A 27,355-nucleotide genomic window follows, 5' to 3' on the forward strand; every position below is an offset into this window, starting at 1 on the left:
CCAGTTTATAAGTCATCCCCTTAAACCTTCAGCAGAGAGGAGAGAGGAAGAAGAGGGATGAACAAGAAGGAGGAAGGGAGAAAGAAGCAACAGAGGAGTGAAAAAAACAAAAATAGGAATCAAAGAATAGAGGAACTTTGGGGATTTTCCAGCATTACCACAACATATTTATCACATTTGTAGCAGTGCGGCCCAGCAGCTGCAGGGATGTGGATGGATACCAAAACTGAGGTTGAGGAGGCCAGCAGGAAACATGCCAGCCTCGGTCGGCGTGTGTTGAACGGTCTGCTGTTGTGTACTGGGGACATGGTGCACTTGGATGAGTACATACAGGGTAGGAAAACTCTCTACGCTGCTACATCCTTAAAGTTTATGTACAAACAAACCAACTTTTTTACTTCTATTCTTAATGTCAAGCATAAATTGTATTAAATGGTATGACCTTTAAGTATATGATTTGGAAAGAGCACAATTTATCAAGTCTGAGTCTTCTTATAATGTGATTAATTACGAAAACGTCACAAAAAAAGGAACATCACAAGATTTTGGTTTATATTTAGCTGCCGTGATCATGAATAAATTATTCTGAAATGCTTACTTTGTCATTAAAATATGCAGATGTAATCATCACAGGACTCCCACAGTGAATGCTGCTACACTCTTCTGCTAACATAAAAGATCATCATCATCATTAAACTCCTATCTTGATTCTTTTTTAAAAACCCTTTATTGGCACCGAGAACTCCAACTGAGAAATAAGTTTTGTGCCGCATTTGTGAAAAATAAGTAGGATATGCGAATAATCCCACACGGTTTGGAAGGAATCACTGCACTCTATCAAGGAAAATGTTGTTTTCAGAGACCGTGTTGTCTTTCTGTGTTCCTCAGACAAGTGGTTTGTGCTGCAGCTGGCGGTGTGGGGCCTGAGAGGGGTGACCAGGGTGATTCTAGCCAACAACCCGCTGAGTGGTGCTCTCATCCTGGCTGCATTGTACTGGGCTTCCCCCTGGCAGGGCCTGCTGGGAACTCTGGGTGTACTGGCCTCTACGCTAACAGCTGTTATCATAGGACAAGACAGGTGGAATGATATGAACAAATACAAACCAATCTCAAAAAAAGCATACATTTATATGTACATTTGTAATTACCTATAGGTACTTTAAAAACACAGAACAAAAATGTCCTTTTTAAATAATTGAACCCTCATTAAAAAGCTGTTGCTCGGAAGGCGACCTTGTAGCACAAGCCTATAATTTAGTCTGCCTGGAACTAAAGTTGACCGAGGGCTGTACTTAAAATTCATGAGAATAACAGCTCTGTGACTGATTGTCCTGCGTTCACCCACTGCCTGGCAATTCTTATTTTAGTTCCTGTCCCAGTATTTATGACACGCACAGTGTAGCATGCTGGTGCACAACCTTGTTTTGAGGTTTAAAAATAATTATGCTTGAGCTGGGTTTCCAAATGTTTTCAAGTCTGATATTTTGAATAAATTAAGTGTCACTCTGGGATCTCGGCTCATTAAAAATGAACAGTTTGTTTCAACGCTAATGTGTGTTTTGATCATGAAGACATTATGATTTCACTGGACGTCACTGTATTACAGAACAGTTGCCATATTATGTATTTTAAAGGCAGAAAAATGCAAGACGTAAATGTGAATCTTCCTGTTTGTGTGTGTGTGTGTGTGTGTGTGTGTGTGTGTGTGTAGTGCTGAGGTGTCAAAAGGTCTCCATGGCTTTAATGGCATGTTGGTGTCTCTGCTGATGGGAGTGTTTAGCTCAGCTGGAGACTGGTACTGGTGGCTGCTGCTGCCTGTTTGCTTGGGGTCAGCTACATGGTGAGACACACATATACACACACTACTCACAGTACAATAGTTATGGGGGACTATCCAACAACTCCTCCAAACTAAACAACCAAATACATTATTTTACATTACCTTCCAAAATAAATAGGAGCAGGTGCCCCTATCATCAGGGTGTCATGTTTGTCTGAGACCTTCAACCATTAGAAGAATGATCCATATGACCCATATTTCTTATCTGCCACATCTGTCGGTGAGAAGTGGGATGCAAACAAAACCAGGTCACACACTTTACTGAGGGTACTGTAGGTCATAAGAGGATGTGCACAGTAGTACAAACACTAAGTGTTCACTTAATCACATTCTATCACTGAAATTTCAACCACCATGTAAAGCATCATCACACCAAAAGCTAAGTTTGCATCTTCAGCCATCAAAATGTACCTCACAGCAATATCTTCTTGAAAAAAATGAGGTGGAGGTGAAATGGTTTAAAAATTTCTGTAACACTCATTTTTAGCAAACTACATTGCAAGTGACCAAAGCAAAAACTTAATGGGCATTTTTCAGCCACAACAGTGCTGAGTCACTGTAGGAAGTACTTTAGAAAACCTCCCTGTCTCCAAGGGAAACAAAAAAATCAACCTGCATATGTCAAAAGTTTTTACACACATTTCCAGAGTGAAAGCTAAAGGAAATATGCAAATGCTCCTCGTCTCCAAGGGAATACATTAGGAGCGCCTCCAGTTCACTCACAACATAGAGTACATGAGGAGCATGTGTCAAATGATGCCACAAAGAAATAATTTTGGGAGGGCTTTGCATTAGTGTTTAAAGTGTGCAAAGGACAAGCATGCATAGCTTTCATTGCTACATATAAACAAGGTCAGTTTAATTAAAAACGATCAGTATGTCTCATCCTTCTTCCCTTTCTCTAGTGTCTTTCTATTCAGTGGCCTCTCCTCAGTGTTGGATCGCTGGGACTTGCCAGTCGCTGTGTTTCCCTTCAACATCGTCATTGTCCTCTACCTCCTTTGTACCGGCCAAGATAACCCCTATTTCCCTCACCATCCTGCAACGCCACCGGGTGCGCTGGAGCCCAATGGCACAGGGCTGAGCGCAGTAGAGGTACAGAAACATTTCATTAAATGTTTGTGCGTAGGTTGAGATAAATTGGTAGCTGAGAGGTTAATATTCAGCACCCAGCACTCAAATCTCAGCTTATTTACTGTAACTTCACCAACACAAAAACCTTTCCAAAGAGTTTCTGCTTGTGACAACATGAATACAAATACAGAGGGAGCATTTTCTAAAATCTTCTATAAATACTGTAAATCTAAGAAACACACCTGTGACATTTACTCTGCTGAAGATTTTTGGTTTTACCTTAAGCCATAGTTTGTGCATTCTGTTTGTATGTAAGGCACATTTCACTAACAAAGACCATGTTTCTTATGAATGCAAATTAGTTTCTTGGAATGACAATAAAATCTACTACTACTACAATCTAGTGAAATAGTTGATGGTTAATGTGTTTTCATTTGCCAAGTTGTGTTTTGTGAGTGTGGTATTTTTACCAGAATTTCCTCAGACAGGAAGGGAAACTTCACTTTGAGGCTCAATTAGCATTTTTTCCTCATCAGCATTTCACCAGGCGAGCTGCCATCATGAGGGTATCTGTCAGAGTAACATTTGCAGTGATATTTAAACAGAGGCAGCTCATCAATTCACGTGATTAGGACAGGTGCAGCTCATTAGTAGTCTCAAAGGTAAATATTAGAAGGCAGAAGCAGGATATATGATAAAGCAAGATTACTGAAAGACAAAAAACAAGCTGAACTGAGGCCAGAGTTATCCTTGATGCAGCTGCCGTGGTGTAGCCCAGTCTCCAGAGCGAACAAGTAACTGATAGGAACACAATATGCATAAGATCAGCCAGCTATGACTCACCAGTTACTTAGCAACAGCCATTGATGGAGCTCTTGTCAGGAAATTATAATCAGTCCAAACTGTTTTAATTAACAAATCTTAGTGATTGAAACTCATAGTGGAGGTGAAGCTGTTGCATTCAAGATGAGGTGTTATATTGTTCAGTTACTGTGAGCTGAGACATAATATTCAGAATTGGTGAGGGACAGAGAAGCTCAGGTTTAAGGTTTTTCATGAGTGTCAGTAATGTTTAGGATGCAGGGAGGATACACTGAAGAAGAATTTGTAGGCAGCTGTTACCTTAATAAAGGAGAAAAAACAAACAACAATAAGACCTCAAGAGCTAAATCCCTGTGCTACTGAGAGTCCAGTCAATCAGAATGCAAGTTGTTGCACAGTAAACCTTGTAAAGAAAATTTGACCAGTGAATTCAAACGAAATGCAGTTACCTTGAACTCCCTCTCATAAGACTTTGGCACCAGAATCCACCTATCACTGTAGACTTCTTTTGATTTCTACGAGCCAACTGGCATTTAGATGCATGAAGAGTGTTTGGAAACAGACAGAACACGTTACTATATGTGATCTGAATCACAAAAGTTTATCCTCTTCCAAATGAAGGGAATATATAGAGACATTTCAGACAAGACATCACATTCAGACACATCAAACAACTTTCTTCACATAGACACATACGCATACATTTCTCTATTATATTGTGGTATATGTCCAGTATACTGTCCAATGAGATGATTTAAAGGTGCGCTAATCAATATTTTTATATAAACAATGGGTCAGATGACTATGTGTCATGTGACAGGTTTTGTTTGTAATGATGAACTCACATCTTAACCCAACTCTGCAGTTCCCCTCAGCTCTACTGAGCCTTTTACTGTCTTTCAGCTCATTGTTTTGGTTTTATGGCCCACAATCTTTACTGTTTTGGTTCATTTTCCCTGCTTTCATCGGCATCGCTTTTTAGCAACGGCAGACACGTGTTTCCAGTGAGAAAGCTCATATTATGTGATAAACCCTCTATACACTACCTACCCAACACCAAAAAGCTGACAGACAAAGTTAGCGACTAACTGAACATGATGAATCATTTAGCGGCTAAAAAGCCAGATATTTCCCTCAGGAGTGGGTGGATACCAGAGCAGAGGCACAGGAGGCATGAATATTGGACTTCTTTTTCTCTATGTGTCTGCTGGATGTGCAAAGTAAATAGGTAAATGTTTGCTAAAATCTTTGCCATATCAACTTTAAAAGGCGATAACATGTCAATTTTTGTGTTTCCAGCTTGTTCGTCTGCTCCCATGGTGGCCAAAAAATTCAACTGATGCTCCTTTAATACTGGAAAGGCCAAGTCGTGATCAATTAACGGCTACTTTGATCGTTTTTTAATTGAAACATTGGTCTTTCCTCAGAAGGCCAATGTCTTTCCTCTCATCGTTGGCGTCCCTATTAGTCCCACAGCATTTCCATGATTTTACAGTAATCTCATCAGAATGAGTCATGTGAAGCGCATTTTGCCGAGATGAAATGGAAACTATAAACATCAGGAGACCATTGAAGTCAAATTGCCATCATTTAAAAATAAATGAATCCATAAATATGTTCTACAACATCAGTGTGGAAATGAAGGCCATCATTATCATCTGCAAAAAAAAAACAACCTTGAAACCTCACACAGTACTGTAGACACAGACAATATCTAACTAGAGCTGTATAAGTGCCTCTTGGTATAAAACTGCATGACTAATGAGAGAACATTCGACTGAGGTTGTTGGATTTATTCAGCACGTGGCGTTTATGTGTCTTAGATGCATGCTAAGAGCCAGGAGTGGAGAAGGGTGTTTGAGTGCATTTTTTCACACAGCGATCTGCAAACTGACTGTGAAGTTGTTTAAACAAGATTAGCTACACTGACTAAACCCTCTAAGCGCTGTTAGGTGTCCTGAATATAAAGTCAAGATTTACACACTATTCTATTAACGAGCATCACGCCCTGTGGCGCAGCATGTCCCTCTCTCCAAGTTTCTGCCACTCTATCTCAGATTATGTCTCTCCTCCATCTCTTTTCCTTTCCTTTTAATATTCAGCTCATATCTTTTCCTTCCTTTTCCCCTCCACCTGACTGCCTCTCACCTTATAAGTGCTGTCCCTTTCATTTCATAAATTCCCTTTGGTTTGTTACTTGAGAGATCTGAAACCTCTAAATCCTGCTTTTTATCTGTCTGCTTCTCTTCCTTTTAGCCTCTCTCCATTTCTCTGCTCCTGTCAGGAAAATCTCCCTCCTTCTCCCACTCTCTACATCTTTCTCCATCACTGTTTCATTTGCCCCTGTCTTTTTGATCCTCTTCTCCTCTCTTTCCAAAGTTCAGTTCACAATAAACAACTGCTACATGTAAACCAATTTTCAAGGACAGCACAATTAAGTCACAGATTTTTTTTTTTCTGTTATGGTCCTTAATATTAAACAACCTCATCCCAAGATTCCCTCCTTCTCTCTCTTTCCTCTTTCCTCTTCCCCCTTCTTCTATTTTTCCCCCTTTTCATCTTTTCCATTGCTCTCTTCCATTTCTTTCACCCATCTCCGTTCCCTCCTTCCTTCTCTCCTCCTCTCATCTTTCCTCTGGTTCTCTCCAGAGATCGCGATGACGTCGGTCCTATTTATATTTAATGTCTCCAGCTTTCACTCTGCTGAGGATGGCGCTCTGGCTGCATCACCACGACAGCGTATTTAATCTTATTGCACACAAACACACACACATCTGCACGCAAAGAAGCACACGCACACACACCCACACACACACACACACACACAAAGACTTGTGCAGCAGCAATATAATTAAAGACCATTTATGACTTGTAAATATCAGCGACGGGCAGGTGCACCCATCACGTCGCCATGGAAACTCTTCACTTCTCACTGACTGTTGGGAATGCAGCATATGTGTGTATGTGAGTGTGTGTATGTTTTTAACTGGGTGAAGAAAAGAGTGGGTGATTTCAACTGGGAAAAGAGCCACTGAATAGGTTCCACACATTTTGTCATCATGTTTTTGTATGTGTTTCTGCTCTCTTTTTATATACAACTTGTATGTAATCATATGCTAAATAATACTGTGGCTTCTAACTCCTCTCTCTTGCCCAGGTGTTGCACGGCATCCCTCTCGGTGTGGGTCAGATCTTCGCCTGTGGTGCTCTGGGGCCCTCCCTCCTCATCCTAGGAGCTGTTCTTCTCTACTCCCCGCTGCTGGCTGTCCATGCCCTGCTGGGATCAGCAATCGGAACGTTAGCCGGTGAGTCTCAGTCTGTGTGTTTATGCAGTTGTGTGGGAGTAAAATAGAAATATTATTGTGTTCTTATTTAGTTCTGTTGCATCAACACCAAGCTTCATACATTGTGATGTGATAAGGACCTTGTCACATTAGATGCAGGAGTGGTTGGGTCTGTTTTTGACATTTCCATAGCCATTGCGACCTTGACCTGGTATCCAGGTTGTTTTGGGGTTCAGGGTTACTACAGGGAACTACAAATGTAATATCACATGTAATAATTATGTTAAGAGTGCAAGCATTGCTAATATCACACTATATAACACTCCCTCTTGGGCATTATCATTTAAAAGTCAATTTAACTGATTTTTCTTACAAAGGTCATTTTAGTAGTCATGGGGAGTAATACTCAGCCTGTTAAATGAGCTGTATAATGCCTTCTGTGGCTCTGTCAAGACTGACAAGGTTATCTCAGCTCAGACTTAGACAGTACACATGTTTAATGGAAAGCCTGTATATCAAACTGGGAGCAAGGTTTCTGAAAAATGTAACCATTTACTAGTAAAAATGGGTTTATGGAAAATGCAGGACCCAGTGTTTTTGGAGCTTGCTCCACACAAAGAACTGCATTTTTTATCTGTCTCTTGTTGGTTCCCCGACTTTATGGACATGTGACACTACATGGCTGGACTACCCTCAATAAACAACATCCAGTTTCATAATTTGCATCATGAATTGTGATTGGATGGGACAGGTTTCCATACAAACATACAGCTTGAAAGTTAAACAGCATCCCTTCATGTTTTTTAAATTTATCTTATCAATTCCACTTACGTCATTTCTTATATTGCACTACATTGCATATGTAGTGAACTATAATGGTGAACTATAATGTAAACGTATATAAGCAACACAGTAGTTGCTTTATTTGGTTTATACACTATGTGCTGCAGTCGCAGTTGCACTAGTAATCCTACTTGTGCCAAAACCATATTGCAGCATCATTCACTTTTGTTTTTAGGTGACAGAAAAAAAACTTCCATTTATAAAACCATCACTCATAACCTCATATAGATTTCAGGCCTGGCACATCGCATGGCAAATGTTGAATTACAGTACGTTTTAACGAGGTTAAAGGCGGGTGGGGTTTATGAATCCCTCTGGCAATAAGACAGAATGTCAGCAGCACATATAAAATATGAAATTGTAAAACAGGCAGCAGCAGCAGCAGCTGCCCACAGGCTGCTCCAACAGACACAGAGCAATTAGCCAGGGTGCTGACAACTACTGGCTTAAATACAAACACACAGGCCTGTGGCTGCATCTGCCTTTTGCATCTGCCTCACTGCAACTCTGTTCAGGGAGATAGAAAGGCTAAGAAATGCTGGGAGTTTAAAAGACTTCAGCCTCTGCTTCCATCTACTGCTATATGTACAATGCAGCGTCCTGAAACATGTTGTGTGTGTGTGTGTGTGTGTGTGTGTGTGTGTGTGTGTGTGTGTGTGTGTGTGTGTGTGTGTGTGTGTGTGTGTGTGTGTGTGTGTGCATGTGTGTGTGTGCGTGTGTGTGTTTGTGTTTGTAGTTATGAGTCATACTGTAAAAAACAGAGGAGTGGGAGTGAGCTTGTACATATACACACTTGCGCAAACCCGTGGCGTGGACACATGTTAACAGTGGCAGGTACACGTACACACACATACACACTGCTGCAATAAAAACAACAGTGTGACAAGAAAGTAATCAAAGATGATTGTGACTGTAATGTGACTGTAATGAGATTGTGTAGGCAAGAGTGGAGAGGAAACAGACAACTGGAGCGTGGCAGCTAAATGCACAAGAGCAAAATAGCAAATAGGAGGTCTGATTACTGTCATGTGTATATCCTCTCCCTTCCTTTATTGCTTTTCCATGTTCACTCCAGTGACTTTCCTTTTTTCCAACTTTAGCCTAAATGAAGTCATTACCAGCCTTCACTGATCTCAAAAAAGTCACCTGTGCTTTTATTACTCTCCTTTGGATGCTTGTAATTCAGGGCTCCACCAGAGGCAATATCCTGTCTTCTGCAGATCTAAAATGCTGCTGTTGGTCGTTTAACTAATTCTAAGGGACAAGAGCATATTACACTAAGTCTTCCCTGTCTTCTCTGGTTGTCTTTGAGTTTAACAATTTATTTAAAGAATATTCAATATTTTTCTTTTTGCCAACAAATCCCATGGAAAGACCAAAACCATCAAAAACACATGAGCCACATTGTTGCCCTGGGTTACATGTTCCCTTATTGCTATAAATTTCATTATCACAAGTTTATTTTGAGTCAGTTCCACTTACACTGTCTTTGTGCACTAGGGCACCAAATGTTTATTCATCCACATCTAAAAATAGTCCCCAGCACAACTTTCATTTGTTTGATTAACGTTTGCTAAAAACTATGGTGCCCAGCTGCTTTTTTTTACTGAGTCATTTATAGAAATGAAGATATATCTTTTTATACATTTTAAAGATTTAAATCTTCAGCAGGAGTGAATTTGCTTGCGGCTGAGTGCCACAGACTGGATAGTGAAGTCAGAGAGTATTGAGATACAAACTATAGATTTTCATCTTTTGATGGGACTTTGTTGGGAATAAGAAAGATATTGAATAACACCTTTTAAATATCTTCTTTCAAACCTATGTATAATATAATGTACAATATATTTCATGTATTTATCTTCCTCTTTTACCTGTTTTTGCTCTCATTTTAATTTTTTTGTCATTGTTAGTCTTTGTTTTTGTCTTGTACTTTCATGCAGTATTATAGTGTTACGTTGATCGTCTTTTGTATTGTTAAGCACTTCGTAATTTGTACAGAAAAGTGATATATGAAAACTTTTCATGTTGTTATCATAGGATTTGAACTTTTGGTGTTGTTAGATGCGTTTTTTTTACCATTAAGTTTTGGGAACTGGCTGCCCTGAACTCACACACACATGCCTGCACACAGAAACAAATGAAGCTGCGACACACAGTGAGAGAGTTAAGAGTGTGAATAAGTGCCACAGGGTCAGATTCAAAACTTAATCCTGCGTGACAGAGAACCAGAGAGGAAAAGAAGGATCAGTGTCAGGAGACATGGAGAAAAGTGTCAGATTGCGATGGAGAGGAGAGAAAAGGGATAAAGAGTTGAGGAGGAAAAGGGAAGGCAGAAAGAGGAAAAGTAGTCCCAAAAAAATGCTTACAAATGCAGCAGAGAAGAAAAGAGGAAGCCCTAAATGATCAAGAGATCTTAAAATGTGTGTGTTAGTGTGTATCGAATTGACAGTCTGTCTTTCCTCTTCTGTCTTACCTCCCCCTCACTAACAACCCCTTTTTCTCTCTTCCAAGTTCCTTATCTTCTTTAATCCTTTCATCTCATCATCTTTCATAACTCTTCCTCTTATTTTATTCACTCACATCATCCTCTTCTCTGCTGCTCTGCATTCATTATCCTTTACCACTTGCAAAATGCTGAGTGTGAAGATACTCCGATTTGGTTTCGGGGAAAAGAGAAGGTGGGAGTGTGTGTGAGGAGGTGTGTGTGATGTCATCATTATCACCATGCTAATCAGTATGATGCCTACTTTGTTTGTCTGTGAGAGGGAGCAATACAATAGCACTGGTGAGAGAGAGGAAAACCGACATGAAATTCGAGTGTGAGGCCATATTTAGAGCTGTCACTCTAAACTGGTGGTGTGAACTATTCCCACTAGGGGTTTCCGGAGGAGGAGTTCAGGGGCTGTATGTAGGCCAGGGCGTCCACCTCCTGCTGTTTTTGTGTTGTACAAGAATAATTGTTGAAATGCTTCAGAAAAGGGATCAAATAGAGTGTGAAGCAGCTGGAGTCAACTGGAGTTCACTGCTCAACTCTGAATTCTTAAAGTAGTTTTGTATTTATGATGTGAAACCAAAACATGAAACACATTTTCAAGTAGGAATCTCACATCTTTCATCTCTGGTTTGACATAATGTAGACAGAATATCAGACAGCAGAGAGGAAAAAGAAGCAAAAGAGATCCAATTCTGCCCCAGCGCCCAGTAAGAAATTATATTTTTTTGGAGACATGAAGGTTATGGTTAGAGATTTTTTTGTGTTTTTTTATGACCTGTGCTACATGGCACTCCACATGGCAACGTCATAATGCGTAGGGATGTTTACTTCATCTGCACCTGAGGCAAAACACAGAGGGCATGGTAACACCCACTTTCAGAACTTTATTTCAGCTGTTCACTGAGTTATTTTCAAAGCTGTATACTAATGGTCTTGAGTCAGACCTCTGGGTGTTGTATAACAGTCCTTAAGAAGAGCAACTGTCTCTATACAGTCTGGGTAATGATTGAAGAATTCAACGTCAGTGACTGAAAGGAATGAAGTTAGCCATGCTAGCAGCGTGGCTCTAGGGATGACAATGTTGATTCATTGGTTGGACTGCAAATACTTTGGTTTTTGACCAAATATCCTTAAAAACAAATTGCATTCATATTGGCCTTTGTGTTCAGTGCTACTGAACGACCTCATTAATGTAATGAAGGTCAAATAGAGGTTTTATACAGCGAGGATTTACTTCTAAAAAGAGCAAATAAATTAATTAACTTGAGGGTAATCCTTGGTGGATAAAACACAAACTTAAAATGCTTAACACACACCATTACAAGCATTAGAAGAACTCACAATGAAACAGGCCTAAACGACATCTGAAATAAGTCTCCTAGTAAGAAAAATCTTGGTAGAAGTAGAGAGTAATCACACACATACAAAGTAGAACAATACTTAAATGCAACACAGACAGCAACAAATACTTCCCTCTACAGCTCATGCTGCTGATATCTGGACAGTGTTGACAAATGAGCCCAAATACAGAGAAGCATCACTTATCACCCTGAAGGCATCAAAGGACAGAATGATGGATCCATCCGCTGAATGAAGAGCAAAGCCCTCAAAGAAAAGTTAGCCATTATCCTCTAACACTGCAAAACAAGGCATTATGCACAGTTCATTTCAGTTGTTCATTCCAACCTATTACACTGTCCTCCATTTAGTCTGCAACCAGTCACTGTGATTTGATGCAGGCAACGACCGGAGGAGAGGAGAGGAGAGGAGAGGAGAGGAGAGGAGAGGAGAGGAGAGGAGAGGAGAGGAGAGGAGAGGAGAGGAGAGGAGATACTGGGTTTGATATGATAAGAACTCTCTGACTCATTCTATTAGCATAGGCAACATCACACTGAGAGTTACACGCACACACACACACACATTGTAGAAAAAGAGTAAAAATTTGAGTATCCTCTGGGGCCTCCCTTCCACATTGCCATTAGACTTTAATGACACCCTTATATGGGGAGGGATCGAGTGGAGCAGAGGGGTGTGATGAAGGAAGCAAGGAAGGAAGGAGGGGAAGCACTGCGTGAGAGAAACAAAAGGGAAATGGTGGGAATGAAACAGCAGGAACATGGAGGATGGAGAGATAGATAATGAAGTGAGGAATTAGGAAAAGACAAGATGATTAGGGAGGGAGTCGGAGAGTTTAAAGACCAACTACAGAAGAGCGAAGAGGGTAGCTGTGAAAGAGAAAAAACAAACACAGATAGTGGTGAAGAGGGAGCGGATGGCAGAGTAGCCCAGAAAACACACGCAGAGTGAGGAGGCAGCACTGGGGTGTGGTCAGTCTGCTTCAGGACCAGACTGCTAAACTGCAGCTCACAGAGGCTGATAATAAGGAAATCAATCACAGCACAGCCTGAGGGTCATTTATCTGCAGAAGAGCTTCCAAAATTTACAGTTACTGCAGATGAATTCTTTGGAAAATCCTGCAGTATTAATACAGGAATGATGCAGGGTTTAGCAGCTGCAGCAACGGCTAAGGTTAAAAATTAACACAGCAAACAATAGTATTTGTATGAATATTTATATGTTATTTTAGTCATTTGTTCAGCTTGGCTATTATTCATTTTAGAGTTTTAATTAGGTTTGAAAAGGCTTCTTCTGACTAAAATGTGACAATTACCAAAGTTGTCGTATGACAATGCAAACGGGGGCACATTCAGCCTTGTGCATGTGTGTGTAAATAATATATGGCCTAAAGCAAATGGATGGTTTGAGGGTCACTCTTCTGCACAGTCAGACAGCATTCAGTAATTTTTTATGATATTACTGTGACTGAGGAAGGTAAAAAATACAACATTTCTGCTGCAGGGTTTATGCTCCCACAAATATAAGTCCTGTATATATCAAAGAAACAGACAGTAAGTATTTTAAAGCTCTTTCCTTTCAGAGCTGAACAGTAGCAGCAGAATATTAACTGGGTGGGGCAACAGGACTGATGGCCTCTGCTTACACACACACACACAGACACACACACACACACAGAGTGAGAGAGAGAGAGAGAGAGAGATGCAGCATTGTCCCTTCTGGCTTGGTGTGCAGCATAATTTATAAGGCTGTAGGCGGTGGTGGTGTTGTATTTGACCAATTAATGCTAATGGATTAATGCTAACATTTTCATGCTAACAAGCTCACAATGACATTTTGATGTGGCAGCAGTTTAGCAGGTATAATGTTCAGCGTCTTAGTGTGTTACCATGCTAACATTTGCTAATTAGCATTAAACTCAAATTACAACAGAGGCTGATGAGAATGTCATTAGTGTTGCATCTATTTGTTCAATCAATCAAAATCAATCAATCAGTCAATCAATCAATCAATCAAATTATATTTTTGACCTTATGATGGTGCTAAATTAAAAGTTAAAACTGTTGCTGAAGTTATTACAATTCCTCCTAAGAGCAACATGAATATTGTGCCTAATTTCATGGCAATCCAGCAATTAGTTATGAATTTCATGGTGGGGCAAGAGGAAAAGTCAGAGGATTCATCCTCTGGCAACAGTTTATGTTACATTTTGTGCCAATCCATCCAGCAGATGTTGAGATATTTCACTGAATAAGTGACAACTTTAACCTGTTGGTGGCGCTATAGGAAATCAGAGTCAGTAGCATTCACCCTCTGGGCACCATGTGTATCTAATTTCATAGCTGTTTATCCAGTAGTTGTTGAGATATCTCAGTCTGGACCAATGTGGTGGACCAACCAACTGAAAGACAGACAGACTGACATCATCACCCCAAGAGCCATATCACTAGTGTGGCCAGTAAAAATAAATATATTACCAGCATCACAATGAGACATAATGTAGCAGAAATAAATCTGAAATAAACAGAAAGTCAAGAGCTCCATCATTTCAGCTCAGCTACATCCTTGAATTGTCTCTTCAGTCTCTCTGGAGGTGAGGATGAAGGAGATACTTTTTACTAACTTCTCTCACAATGTTAGTCCTTCAAAATAGGAATATCCATGAGTGACTTTTGGGGTTTAAAAACCCAGAATAAGACATAGTTCATTTGATTTTTGCAATTTCTTATACTGTATATACAAAAACTAAACCTATTTGATGATTTTAAATATTTTAACGTCATTAAAAGCATTTTGTTTCCTTATTCTGCATGGAGCTTGCTGGCCTTTGCAGCTGAAATCAGTGACCCTACTCTTTCTGATGTCACTGTGATTCTATTGTTATTCTCACTCACGTGTGGGTAGAAAGACATGGTGCAGCTGCTGCTGAAGCTGGCAATGCCTTTGGCCTCGCTGAGATTTACCTTTGTCAATATGCCCCCTGTGCAGTCTGTGTATGGCTTCAGCGTCAGAGTGAGGTGCCTGCTTAATATGGATGTGAGTCAGTGGTGAGACATTGACCTGGTGTTCATCCACCTACCACATCAATACTCTGCAGCAGTACCTCAGAGGTTGAATCAGGGATAAAAATCTGTCTCAAAAAAGTATGTTGATATTGGTGTTGTGAAATCACAAGGCTGTGTTAAAATGTCAATTTACATGTTTCATATAATGTGAAAATGAATATTAAGTGATACAAATGCAAATGAAGAGGGGATAATGTGACAATGAAGTGAGTCAAAAGTATCCTCAGAGGTTAATAGTCATCTGGGATGGATTTCTTCCAGAGCTTTCACTCTCTCTCTTGTCTCCTCGTCTCATTGCACGTACAGTCTATTTACAGTAAAAGACTTGAGAAGGTAAAACCATTTGTCGTAGTGTAACTCCAGCTCACTGGAGACAGAGCAGTTCTTTGTCAGCACTTCCCCTTACTCACCATCATCCCATCATCACATGACTGACTGACAGCTGAACACAGATGATCTTTTCCGACTTGGACAAATCAGAAATACAAGACAACATTTCCTTATTAGGTAACCCACAAATTAAATGAACTGAAGGCAACAACAGTATGTGTCTAGCACCATCACATGGATTCTTTTAGTACTGCAGATTCAATAAGACATAAGTATGATCTGTGTTTGTGTGTGTGTGTGTGTGTGTGTGTGTAGGTTTATCCATGGCAGTGCGTCATGCCTCTCTGTACTCAGGTCTGTCAGGGTTTAATGGAGCTCTGGGCTGCATGGCTGTTGGAGGACTCTTCTTCACCTTCAGCTGGAGGACTCACCTCTTTGCCATCGCCAGTGGTGAGACACAAACACACATCCCTTTCCCAAAATGTTTGCACTACATGTATCATACATCATTCCTGTGACTCACTGAGAATTTGTGTTATTACTTAATGATAAATCATACAGTTTTCACAAATCAGATTTTTTTTAAAGAGAATAATGAAGATCCATGGTTCAACCCACTCCTTTTTGAAGCCCTGCAACTACAAGCTAAATCTGTGCAACTGTCTTGCTTTAACTCAACTTTTAATACCTTTTATAGTTTTTGGCAAGAACAAGAACCAAATTAATATGATTTTGCGAAACATTCAGCTGTAGACTGGTTAACCTTACTTGTATTTTGCAGGAATATTAAGATATTGATATTGTCATTATTCTTTTCATTACTGACCTCAGCCACTGGAGGGCGACAGAAACAAACAAGCTGCTTCAGCATGCTCTGTCCATGGTGCTGAAACATTCATATGCTGTCTTTCTCATTGTCTCTGTCCATAGTGCTGAATTGTTTCAATTCAATTCTCAGTGACAGTGACAAGTTTTTCAAGGAATACTCAAATCCACATCTCTTTAAAGTGCTTCAACCGGAGCATTTAGCTTTAGCACTTACACTGAAATTTTTACCATGTGATTTTTAACTTGTTATATTTTTTAAAATCTAAATACCCTGAGTTCTTTTACATTTTATGTATTTTTCACACTTTTCCTGACCTCATCTTGGGACTACACTGGCTGCAATGTCTGTTGTCAATTTTGAAACCAAAGAAACTTATATCAAACTGTTCAGCTACATACTCTTTGATCTATAAACACTTATTTCTCAGAGACACATAAAAAGACTGGAGAATCACTAACTGTCAGTCTCCAGTGCTCTCCAGTGTCAGTTCTAACTGAACCATTTTATAAGACTCTCTGTCCTAGGAGCCTTTATCAGACATGAACTAGATAGTAGAACTAAAACTGTTTCTATGGGACAATGACATTGTCATAAATTCCACCTGCTTGTGTTTGAAAGGTATCAAGTTGTGAGACATCACTTGGTCACTTACCGCATCACTGCTCCTCTCAGTAAATCATGAACTCATCCTCCTGCTGAATCAATTACATGCTCCATAATGCAGAAATGTGGAGGCATGTGGGCACTATGACCAAAAACAGTCAGCAGATATGCTTTGGTTAAACTCAGCTGTGCTTCTAAAAATGATGAGTAGGTAAATACATCATACTATATAGCTTATTCAGTCTGCTTTTATACTGTGCAGGCACTTTGTTTCCATACATATTTCCCCTTCACTGCACCCAGTTCACTCCCAATAGCTTTCACTCCACTCCCTCCTTTATCTTTCTTAACTTATTTAAATTGATTTCATCTCCTTCCCTCTGTCTTTATCTAAACCATCTCCTTTACATCCTTTTACAGTGTCTCTACATTTCTCTTTGCTGAATGGCCTTAATTGCATTGAAAGGTTAAGAATCATTTTGTCAGATCAAAGCTTAATTTAATTAATCCATTTAGATCCAGCTGCCCTGTCTCACTTTCACGAATACAGACAAACTGACAAAATCATGCACACAATTAAATCTGAAATTGCAGCTGGAGCACCCAGCTGGCCATTAGTACTGACCGGTTTGGCAGAGAGATAATCTGTTCCCATTTGGTAAATTGGCCTTAATTAGAGATTCCAGCTTGTCTACTATCAGGAGCAACTGCAGTCAACCTCTGCTCCTGCCACTGTATATATGTCAGCAACCTGTAGAAAGATACAGAGTGTGTGTGAGGATATATTTAGCTCCAAATCTCTTCTCTTCTCCACCACAGCCTTCCTCTCCGCATATGGTGACATTGCTCTGAGCAATCTGCTGGGAACTGTAAGTACACACACCCCAAGCCATGTATGAAGCTGCAACACAGAGATTTTTAAGCCTATGGGGTGATTTTATGTGTGTTTCAGATTTTCTTTCACACCTAACAGCAATGTCAAGTTGAACTGCTGGTAGTGACATTAATTTTGGAATGTAGAGATTTTGAAGCTGGATTTTCAACCAGTTTTTTTAACACAATATTCAGTTCAATGAAGCAGCAATTTTACATGAAAAGCTGTTGTATCATAGAGCTGGCACTCCTCAGTGAAGAGATCTAGTCCATTTTTTTTTCTTTTTGTTGATTCTTGACCTAATTGACTAGCGCCAAAAAGAAAGCACTGTTAGATAAACAGGTGCTATCATAGGTTTATTTCCCCAATACTGTTTGCATTTACTTGTGTATGATTTATTTGAATTTTGACTGATGGTAGACATACAGCTATTTAACACTTAACAAACCTTTTTACTCACTCCACCCAATCTTGTACATAATTAAACACACACACTCTCTCTTTCTCACTCCCTAGGTGGGTCTCCCAGCATGCAGTTGGGCAGCTACACTGATAGCCACACTGATGTTGCTGCTGACTGGCAGTTTAGCGGCGTACCGCATCCCTATTGGTCAAGTCATGGCCCCGGAACACAACCTGCGCTCACGCAGCCAATGGGAAGCTGGGAGCACCACAGAAAGAGAGAGCACTGATGTGTAGCGCCAGGACACACACACACACACACACACACACACACACAGTACTGTATCAGTACTTCAAAGTGCTGAGTTGAATGGGAATATATACATATACACATTATTATAATATACGTTACACTGCCATTTCACTATAGCTCTACCAGTGACTCTAAAAAGGAGATTCAACACTTTGAGGAAGCCTTTGTTTCTTATTGTATCTACTATGTATGTATATTGAGCAATAAAATGTTTATGGAGTATCACAAAGTTGTGATCTGCACCTCTTTATTATTGTAACCCAAACTTTTCTATTAAATGTGTACATGTTTCAAGAAAGTTTTTACCATCTGCGTGATTGTGTTTCTGTCCCTTTCACCAGTTTCCAAGCTTTTAATTAATCACTGGCACTCACCATTTCTTACCCTGACACATAAAAAAACAAGGAAGTAGCCAAGTTAAAGGGAAAGAAAACTTCTTTTAATAGGCATGAAATCAAGTCAGTTCAATAAAATCACTTGTTAAAATGACAGTTTTACTGTTATTGTCAATAAAAACACAGACTGAATTCTACAGTAATTATTTTTTCACCCCTCCGATACCCTGTATGGACTTACTACATAAAGCACTCCACTGTAAAAACATACTGTACATATACCTCAGTGCAGGCAGACAGTGAGACAATGAGAACACACAGACGACAGGTAATGTGTTTCTGAAATGGACGGAGTGGTCAGCTGCTTAGGCCAGGAGGTTAAAGGCAACTGTTTGAATTATTGTTATTGTTATTTTTAAATGATCTTATATGGAAAAAGTGAAGTATTTAGATGTGGTTCTTTAATCAGACTTTTTTTCACAGTGCTTCACGTTGCCTGTGTAGATTATTTTTATGTATATTTACCATCTCTATTCCCAAACACACACATGCCAACATTCACACACACATTTTTAAATGTGCACACCGTAAACTGTAGTATGAGATTAAAAAAATTTAAAAAGGATTTTTTTTTCCAATACAAGACATTCTGCCACAAACAATGACATCTTTTCTAAAACATTTCTTTACATCATGCATTTCTATCTCATTGCTTTTAGGATTTTTTGCCTACAAGATTTTCAGTTCTGGGACGAGATTATCATCTTATCATGAACTTCCTCACAGACAATGGTGATGAGGTTAGTAATAAGATGAAACATACAAAAGTGCCTTTCAGTCTGTGATTGATAGAGCATAATTATAAAAAAAGAACAAAAGTATAAATATAGATAGTTGCACAAACAGTAGTTGTGTCTTTTTTTTTAAGCTGCATTACAAAAAAATGAACATTCGTAGTTCTACGTACTTTCAGTTGAAGATTTGATTGTGAGTGCTGTTGTGCTTCTTTTAGCATGACTGTGTGTGTGTGTATGTGTGTGTGTTGTATGTTTCTAGGTGTGTGCGCATGTGTTTATATGTGAATGCTTACTTGTATGTATGTGTTCAATATGTTTCAGAATGAAGGCAGACTGACAAAGCTGTCTTAAATGGTATTTTGGACAGACACGCACAGACACACACACATACACCAAGTACAAAGTATACACACACATACTGACACACACACACACACTGGTGATGTTTACAGTATCTAACAACTGTAAGCTGTAAATGATGTGAAATGAGGGAGAGGTATTTATTATATCCAATTAAACCCAGTGTAAACTTCAGATAAGTGTGTGTAAGTGTGTCTGTATGTGTGTATGTGTGTTTTATGCAACATATGTGTCAGCATGATTGTTTTTTATTCACAGAAATCTGAACAACTTGATGATTTTTGCTGTTTCTAATGAATTTTAGCATGCATGCACTTGCATTTTGTTTTTATGTTTTCTCCTAAGACTTAACAGCTATAATGGCTGGAAAAAATTCCAATAAAAATATCTTTGTTAATGTTGCCATGTTGGAGCATTTCATTGAAATTATAATTATATGTTTATGTCAATGTCAGTATACATGTAATCCTACTTTGTGAACAGCCACACAATGTATTTTTCTTCATGCATGTAAACATTCATCTAAACTAAGCAAGTGTAAACAGTGACGCCGTGCCTGGGTCTGGCCTACTGTTAGCAGACTCTACTGAATCAACAGGACAGGAGCTAGAAAATAACATCCTATCTTTTTAAGAAAGCAAAAATCACTGTTCATGAATAAAGCTGTGGGAGCAGAGCACAAGATCAACAGTTTAACAGCAGTTTAGTTGTGGCGTTGGTGAGCAGGGGATTGTTTTATGTCAACCCAAACAGAAAAGTTAAGATCTTACTCCGTCCAGGTAGGTCAGGAGTAAAGGTCAACTAGGAGCATCAGCTCTGAGGATCGTTTAGGGTTTAGTGCCCTATTTAAGGACACTTCAGCAGGGCAGATGGTTGAAGTATGTATGTATCCTTGATCTTGGTCTAACAAACATATTGAATGCATTTCCCTACTTAGAAAATATTTCTAAATTTGCAAAATATTTTTTTTAATACAGTACTTTAAATCATGCATTCTTTACACCCAAGTTTGCTAGCTAGCAGTCTTCTTCACTGCCTTTGTTGGAGTATTGCCATGTTTGTTGGCACATTACCGCCACCACTTGTCAATCAAAAGAATAGTGTGAAACCATTGGCAGGATATAAATCACACCGCCTGCGTGAGCGATACAAACAAAACATGGACCCACTTGTAAAAACATTACTAATGGTCAGAAACTCCACATGGTCATTTCAATATCAGCGACTCTGCTGCTTCCTGTAATACACATAAACAAGCCTCATGTCCTGGACTGTTAATTCTCATAAGCAGCTTTAAAGCTCCTGAAAACATGGTTTCAAATTGAAAGTATTTCGCTATTACACTTAATGTAAAGATTAGAGTTTAACACTCACTGAGCTTATTTGCCTCATTAGGACTGCTGTAGAGCATGTAGTTTGATCATATTTGATTGACGGTGGCCAAAACATCCAACAACTGCCAGATATTGATTGAAATATTGCTAAATCCTGATTGATTGCACAGCAATGTGTGATGTTACCTTTTCCAACAGGGTCCTGCTCACTTCTAACCAGTGAACAGAGCACAAACAAGAACAATAATACAGCAAAAGCCCATGAAAAATGACCAAAGCTGTTGTAACTTTGGCAGAAAATGTTGTATTGATGTAAGATCCCATCACTTGTAATAAGAAGCTGATTGAGAAAATAGGTTTTCAAGGCCCTCTTTTTTAATTCTACACCCATAAGTAGTCTAATACATTTTCAATTTTTCAACTGATCATTTAATGATGATGAAGATGGTCTAAGTTATTACACACCTTTTGCACATGTGTATAGCTATTCTGTTTATAGCTGTTTATAGCTAAAGCACATGTGTGTGAATGTCAAAAACTCTCTAGCTGCTGTCATCAAGCACTCTGCTCCCATCTCAATCTACGCTGTTGTTGACTTCCTTGAAATTTGACTAACCCTTGTAATCCTCAACCAGGGCGGGAATCCGGAAAAGATTAGCACAGCTCTGCTGAAGGTTTCAACTCAAAGCTTATTTTATATTTTGTAAATCCTCCAGAAATCTCTGGGTTCATCCTCATTACTGCCACACAGACTCAAAGGAATCCAGGATTGTCCCTTAAAGGTTTCTCTCTTGACGAAGAAAATACAGATCCCGCCTCTTTGCAAAGCTTAGCTGTCGCTACGCTGTACTCTACATACTGTGTTTTTAACATCTTTTAGTGTACGTAGTGTTGTTGTGTAAGTGCCTCTGTGTATCTACTGTAGGGATGCAAGTGTCCTGACATGTTTCTGATGGTGTGTATATGTGTGTGAGTATTTGGGTGTCTGTGTGTGACTGTGTGTGTGCATATGAGCATGTGTATGTGTTCGTGTTCAGAGCAGCCTCCCGAGCACCACGCCCTCTCTGCTCCTGGCTTCCCCTCTGAGGATCTCAAGGAAGCCCAGTTTCGTCAAGAACTCCAGCCTCTGACGGTCTGTGGGCTGCACCTCGCAGAACACACCCTGAGAACCTACACACACACACACACACACACACACATACACAGTCATACACACAGCCATTAAAAGTTGAACAAATGTAGATTTCAACATTCAGGATTAATATCAACTCCTGCACAGACAGGCAAATAAATATTTTCATTTTTCTGACACACTCAACACTCCGCCCTTACCGTTGGCCTTGAGTGCAGTGAGGAGGGCGGTGAGCAGGGTGCGGCTGACGCTGATGTCCACCAGCTCAGGCAGGGCATCCAGTCGCAGCTGGGAGGGGAAGTGATAGAGCAGCGAGTCTGGGTACTCTCCCTGGTCCTCCTCCATCAACTGGATCAGGTCCTACACAGAAGGGAAGCAGAGAAACGAGGACATTCTCACAATGTTTTGCTGATGAGGCACAGATCCTGAAAGTTAACTGTGTCATATGTATCTTAAATGGTTGTGACTCCTACAGTAAGTTGTTGCAGTTGCCTACAGCTACCACTAGATGTCCCTAATAAGCCGAATTTGACTGACTGTAGACCAGTGTACCTTCAAGTTACCCAGCTATGACAAAGAAACAGACAGTGTATTTTTGTGGCGGGGTGAATTCATATTTTTTCTCAAATGCTTTTTGAGTAAACATTTATTGCCTTGTAATATGAGCAGTGTCTCCACTGTATCAGCAGCTTTTATTTTATAGATAGACCTCCATGTTTCTTCTAATGAGCTTCCTGTCTGGGCAGCTGTTAGCAAGCATTTATTTTTCTGGCAAGGAAATAGCTGACTTCATCATCATAAAAGTGATGTTTTTCTCTAGCTAGTGAGCTTTCAGGTTATAAAATACATATTAAGGCAGAGTCATCTATCTAATGCAGGGTGGTACTAGTGTTATGTTATTATGTGCAATAAAGCAGGAATAGATAATCAAACCCTTTCCAACTTTTTATTTGGCCAATTTGAAGTAGATTAACAGTAAATTGGATTTTTCTACCATCATACACCTGTGACTGTGGTGTCAATGCTAGTCATCCAGAGAGGGACTGTTGATGCGTGCCGTGACGCACAGAGTGGGCAGTGAAGAGGAAGCTAAATCCTCCACAGATGTCACAGGCTGACTGTCCCTGCCTGTGTCTGTCTGTGTGTGTGTGTATGTGTGTGTGTGTGTGTGTGTGTGTGTGTGTGTGTATGTGTGTGTGTGTGTGTGTGTGTGTGTGTGTGTGTGTGTGTGTGTATGTGTGTGTGTGTGTGTGTGTGTGTGTGTGTGTGTGTGTGTGTGTGTGATTTGCTTTTTGCTTTGTTTACCTGTGTGTGCCTACCACTTCCCAGTGGGTATTTATCCATCCCAGAGTGATCCAGATGGTGTGACTGCAGGTACTGATCTGCTACATTTGTGTGTATGAGTCTGTGTGTTGTGTGTCCACAAACTTTCGTGTCTCAAGGTTGCGTCTGTCTGTGTGTAACAAGGTTACATTTCTGTTCTCTTCAGCATGACAGAATGTTTGTTTAACTGACTTCTTCTACTCCATAACATGCACATGTTTACTTACTTGTGTGTTGGAGTGTGCGTTGCCCCCTTTGGGTGGGTATTTATCCCTCATGGCAGGCAGCCAGCTGGCCTGACAACGCTTAGCAAAAGATCGAACATCCAAGATGCCCAATACACAGCCACACACACCCAGCTCATCCTCCAGGATGAAGCTGTACTCAGGGCACAATGCCAGGCATGGTCCGAGACATCTAGCAGAATGAAAAGATACATGTAAAAAGAGAAATATACATACATTTGAACATGATAGAAGTTCATTGTGGAATCTCTTGAGGTCCAGAAGGTTACTCTATCGCCTCTTTGCTTTTCTCACTCTCAAACACACACACACCTGTCTCCTATGACATCTGGATGAGCAGCAGTGGACTCTTGGCCACCCTGAGTCCTCAGGTGAAGTTGGCGCACCATCCGATACAATTCCACCTTCACAAACACAAAAGATGCAAAAAATAATTCAAAAATTCTTACCATGTTGAGAGGTAGCTGTGATTTCGTGTCCCACTCTACTAGGCCATGTGTTTCCCTCCACACACGTGATTTTTCCCAGTGATTAACTAAAAATAAACTGGTGACTTAACAACCAAGATCCTCCAAAAAAAAAAAAAAAAAAAAAACCTCTTTCCTTAGTTTCGCAACATATCTCAATGTATGTTTCGTTCTGTAGCACTCATTGAAAATTCTATAAATTTTACATGACTTTCCATCTCTAAGTCAGAGCATCTCCATGACCTTACTGTAAAACTCTCTTCCCTCCTGCTTTGCTTCCAGCTCGTTTTTCTACATTTTTCTTTACATTGTGGTTTGCACGGCAGCTAAACCACAGATTTGCAGTTGATGGAGTGATTGTATATGATGTGCAAGTAAAAACTTAAAGTGACTTCTTTATAAAATACACACATATTCCAGACTTCACTAGGTAACTGTTCACATTTCCAGAATTCTGTGACTAGTGGGAACGCTTGCATAATGTTAGAAACACAATGTGCGTGGGTGTGACTTCTCCTACCTTGTCCTTGCTGTGATAGGGCCTGATGTTGTAGAGACGCGAGGTAGGGAAGAGAGGAGGAGGGTGAGTGAAGAGTTCACTGCTGCTGCCTATTGGGAGAAGCATCTACATACAACACATGCACAACACACGCACAAAACACATACATGCACATAAGTGTCGGTTATGAAAAGATTACACATAAAGTCACATAATATAATGAAGCACACCCTACCTGCACCTCCCCAGACACGCCCCCCTTGAACACCCATGGCTCTGACTCCACTCCCAGTAGGTCTGCCCCTGTGGTCTTCCCACACCCTACCACAAACAAGAATCATATGTGAGTCTGGTGACATCATGAAGTTAGGGCCAATGAAATTCCAGGAAAGTTGTCAGTGCAGATGGAAATGGTCCAGCACATTTTAACCAGCGTTAAATATTAATGCCAGCAAAAAAGTTCAGTGTTTTACAGCATTTCAGCTTCTCAAGAGATGTTGGCAGAAATTAATTTACTTTTCAGTCGTTATGCTGGTGCCATAAATATTTGAAGCATAACTGGTGTTTCAGTCCTCATTGCACCATTCTCAGCTGTGCTTTATTGAGCTAGGACTGAGAAAAATGACTGAATGTTAGGTGGCAATTTTTCAGACTGAATTTACTTTTGATAGAAACAATTTGCACAGCAGTGGCTGCTTGTAGTTAGTTATTTCATAGACAGGAAGACAAAGAGTCAAAAGGTCATGCCTACTCACAATGAAAGCAATTCTTCCAAGAGCCCAGTGTGGAGCTGTCACTCAACACACGTCCCTCTGATGATGAGTGGGTGGTGTGGAGAGTAAGGAAAGAGACAGCGTCATTAAAATGAGACAGTAACTCCATAATAATCTACAGAACCTTTTTAAATATCCTTTGTCCTCTTTCTGACGCAAGAATATCTTTAATATACTATACTATACTACAATATACTACAATATACTATACTAAACTATACAACACTACAATAAATTACAATACTAAATTATACTATACTATACTATACTAAACTATACTATATATACTAAATTGGCAGCTAATAGGGATCCTAATAAAACAATAAACAATAAACAAAACAATAAACAATACTATACTACACTGTATTATACTATACTATTCTTTACAATTCTTTACTATACACTACTATACACTACTATACCACAGACTACTATACTATACTATACGATAATATACTATACTAAAAATTGCAATACTAAATTATCCTGTACTATATTATACTATACTACACTATACTATCCTACACTACACTATACTATACTACACTATACTATACTAAGTATTTCTCAAGCGGCAACCTCCGGGGCTGAAAAATGAAGCCAATGCGGAAGTGCCAAAAACCTGCATTCTTTCTAATGGCCAGCAGAGGGCGACTCCACTGGCTGCAAAAAGAAGTCCGATTGTATGGAAGTCTATGTGAAAATGACCCAACTTCTCACTTAATTTATTACCTCAGTAAACTGTTTCCTGATGACTTTATGGTCTCAATTGCTAGTTTCAAGTCTTCTTCAATGCAGCATAGTGTTCATTTTGAAAATTATGGTCCCATTTAGAGTAAAATACACGATAAAGCGGGGTATGCTTTAGGGCGTGGCTACGTTGTGATTGACAAGTCGCCGCCGTGGCGTCGTTATCGCCGTGGTGGCGACGTGCTTACGTAACGTAACCATTGCGTATGGGCGTAGCTGCTGCTATGTCACAGTGTGTTTTCAATTCACTTAAGTTAATTGCAACATTGTTGTCGCCTAAAAAAAGTCTTGCTCAGCGTTTGGTTGTTATAAAAGACCCATCAATGAGTCGGATGATCAGTTTTTCCGGTGAGTACATTTTGTTTTAACGGTTTTAGGCCTGTTTTTCCCTACCAAAGATTAGCATTAGCATTATCTCTGTTAACCATGGCTTGTAAATGCATCGTGCTAACCAAGCTAGCAGCTTGCGCTATGGTCAGCGCCACCCTCTCGTCCAAATATGGTCACTTCTGGCTCCAAAAATCAAACATGGCGACGGCCAAATCGCTATACTCGAGCATGGATGTATAAAGAGAACTCTTTATACACTTTATATACTCTTTATACATCGATGCACCCGAGGGCTGCGGTTGAAAAGTCCCTCCTATTGTCTTCTCCTAACCACTTTTCCTTAACCTCGATGGAAAACGTCACGAGGTCAAGGCAAAATGTGAAGGAGAATTCACCTTTCCTTGGCAGTTAGAGAATTTCGACCAGCTCTTATCATGGCTGCCACTTAGATACTTCCGAGTCATTTCACTCAGTTAGGAACCTTCCTAAGCAAAAAAATTTTTTATATATTTTTTACAGTCTATGGTATTTCTACACAATACAGAATACAGAACAATACAGAACAACACATTTTGACAAAGTGTATTCCTGTATTTCCTGCTTCCATCTCTCTGTCCTCACCGAGCCAGCATATGAAAGCCTTTGCCACTAGCGCCGTGTTCCTCAGGTCCCACACATAAGGGTAAAGGTCATAGAGCACTGCCCTGTTGGCACCACCCACCACGCTGCAGTGGAGCTGCGCTATGTCTTCACAGAGGGACAGGAACCTGGAGGCACGGCCACGCCACTCATCAACCTGGGGATATAGATACATGTACACAACAAGGTCATAGCTGCTATGGTGTGTACAAAGCTCTCACATACACCACTCTCTAGGC

The 27,355-nt window shown here is 40.0% G+C and overlaps 2 protein-coding genes across 2 annotated transcripts in view; one reads left to right on the top strand and one right to left on the bottom strand.

Moving 5' to 3' along the window:
• On the top strand, positions 1–18,890 carry si:dkey-183c6.7 (urea transporter 1). Its single transcript, XM_044341314.1, has 8 exons — positions 1–334; positions 889–1,078; positions 1,712–1,840; positions 2,746–2,935; positions 6,894–7,041; positions 15,427–15,561; positions 17,363–17,412; positions 17,934–18,890. Exons 1-8 carry the CDS (start codon positions 208–210, stop codon positions 18,114–18,116), a joined length of 1,152 nt encoding a protein of 383 aa, XP_044197249.1. The 5' UTR covers positions 1–207; the 3' UTR covers positions 18,117–18,890.
• The window catches only part of si:dkey-183c6.8 (protein O-GlcNAcase), a 21,987-nt gene continuing 13,181 nt past the window's right edge, over positions 18,550–27,355 (bottom strand). The window contains exons 10-17 of the mRNA XM_044341313.1: positions 27,099–27,273; positions 25,380–25,436; positions 24,860–24,945; positions 24,646–24,750; positions 23,971–24,062; positions 23,641–23,830; positions 22,291–22,450; positions 18,550–22,128 (exon numbers count right to left, since the gene is read on the bottom strand). Coding sequence (XP_044197248.1) covers positions 21,992–22,128; positions 22,291–22,450; positions 23,641–23,830; positions 23,971–24,062; positions 24,646–24,750; positions 24,860–24,945; positions 25,380–25,436; positions 27,099–27,273 — 1,002 coding nt within the window. The 3' untranslated portion in view covers positions 18,550–21,991. The remainder of the gene's footprint in view (positions 22,129–22,290; positions 22,451–23,640; positions 23,831–23,970; positions 24,063–24,645; positions 24,751–24,859; positions 24,946–25,379; positions 25,437–27,098; positions 27,274–27,355) is intronic.

This window comes from Thunnus albacares, chromosome 22 (genome assembly GCF_914725855.1).
Source record: "Thunnus albacares chromosome 22, fThuAlb1.1, whole genome shotgun sequence".
Taxonomy (NCBI): Eukaryota; Metazoa; Chordata; class Actinopteri; order Scombriformes; family Scombridae; genus Thunnus; species Thunnus albacares.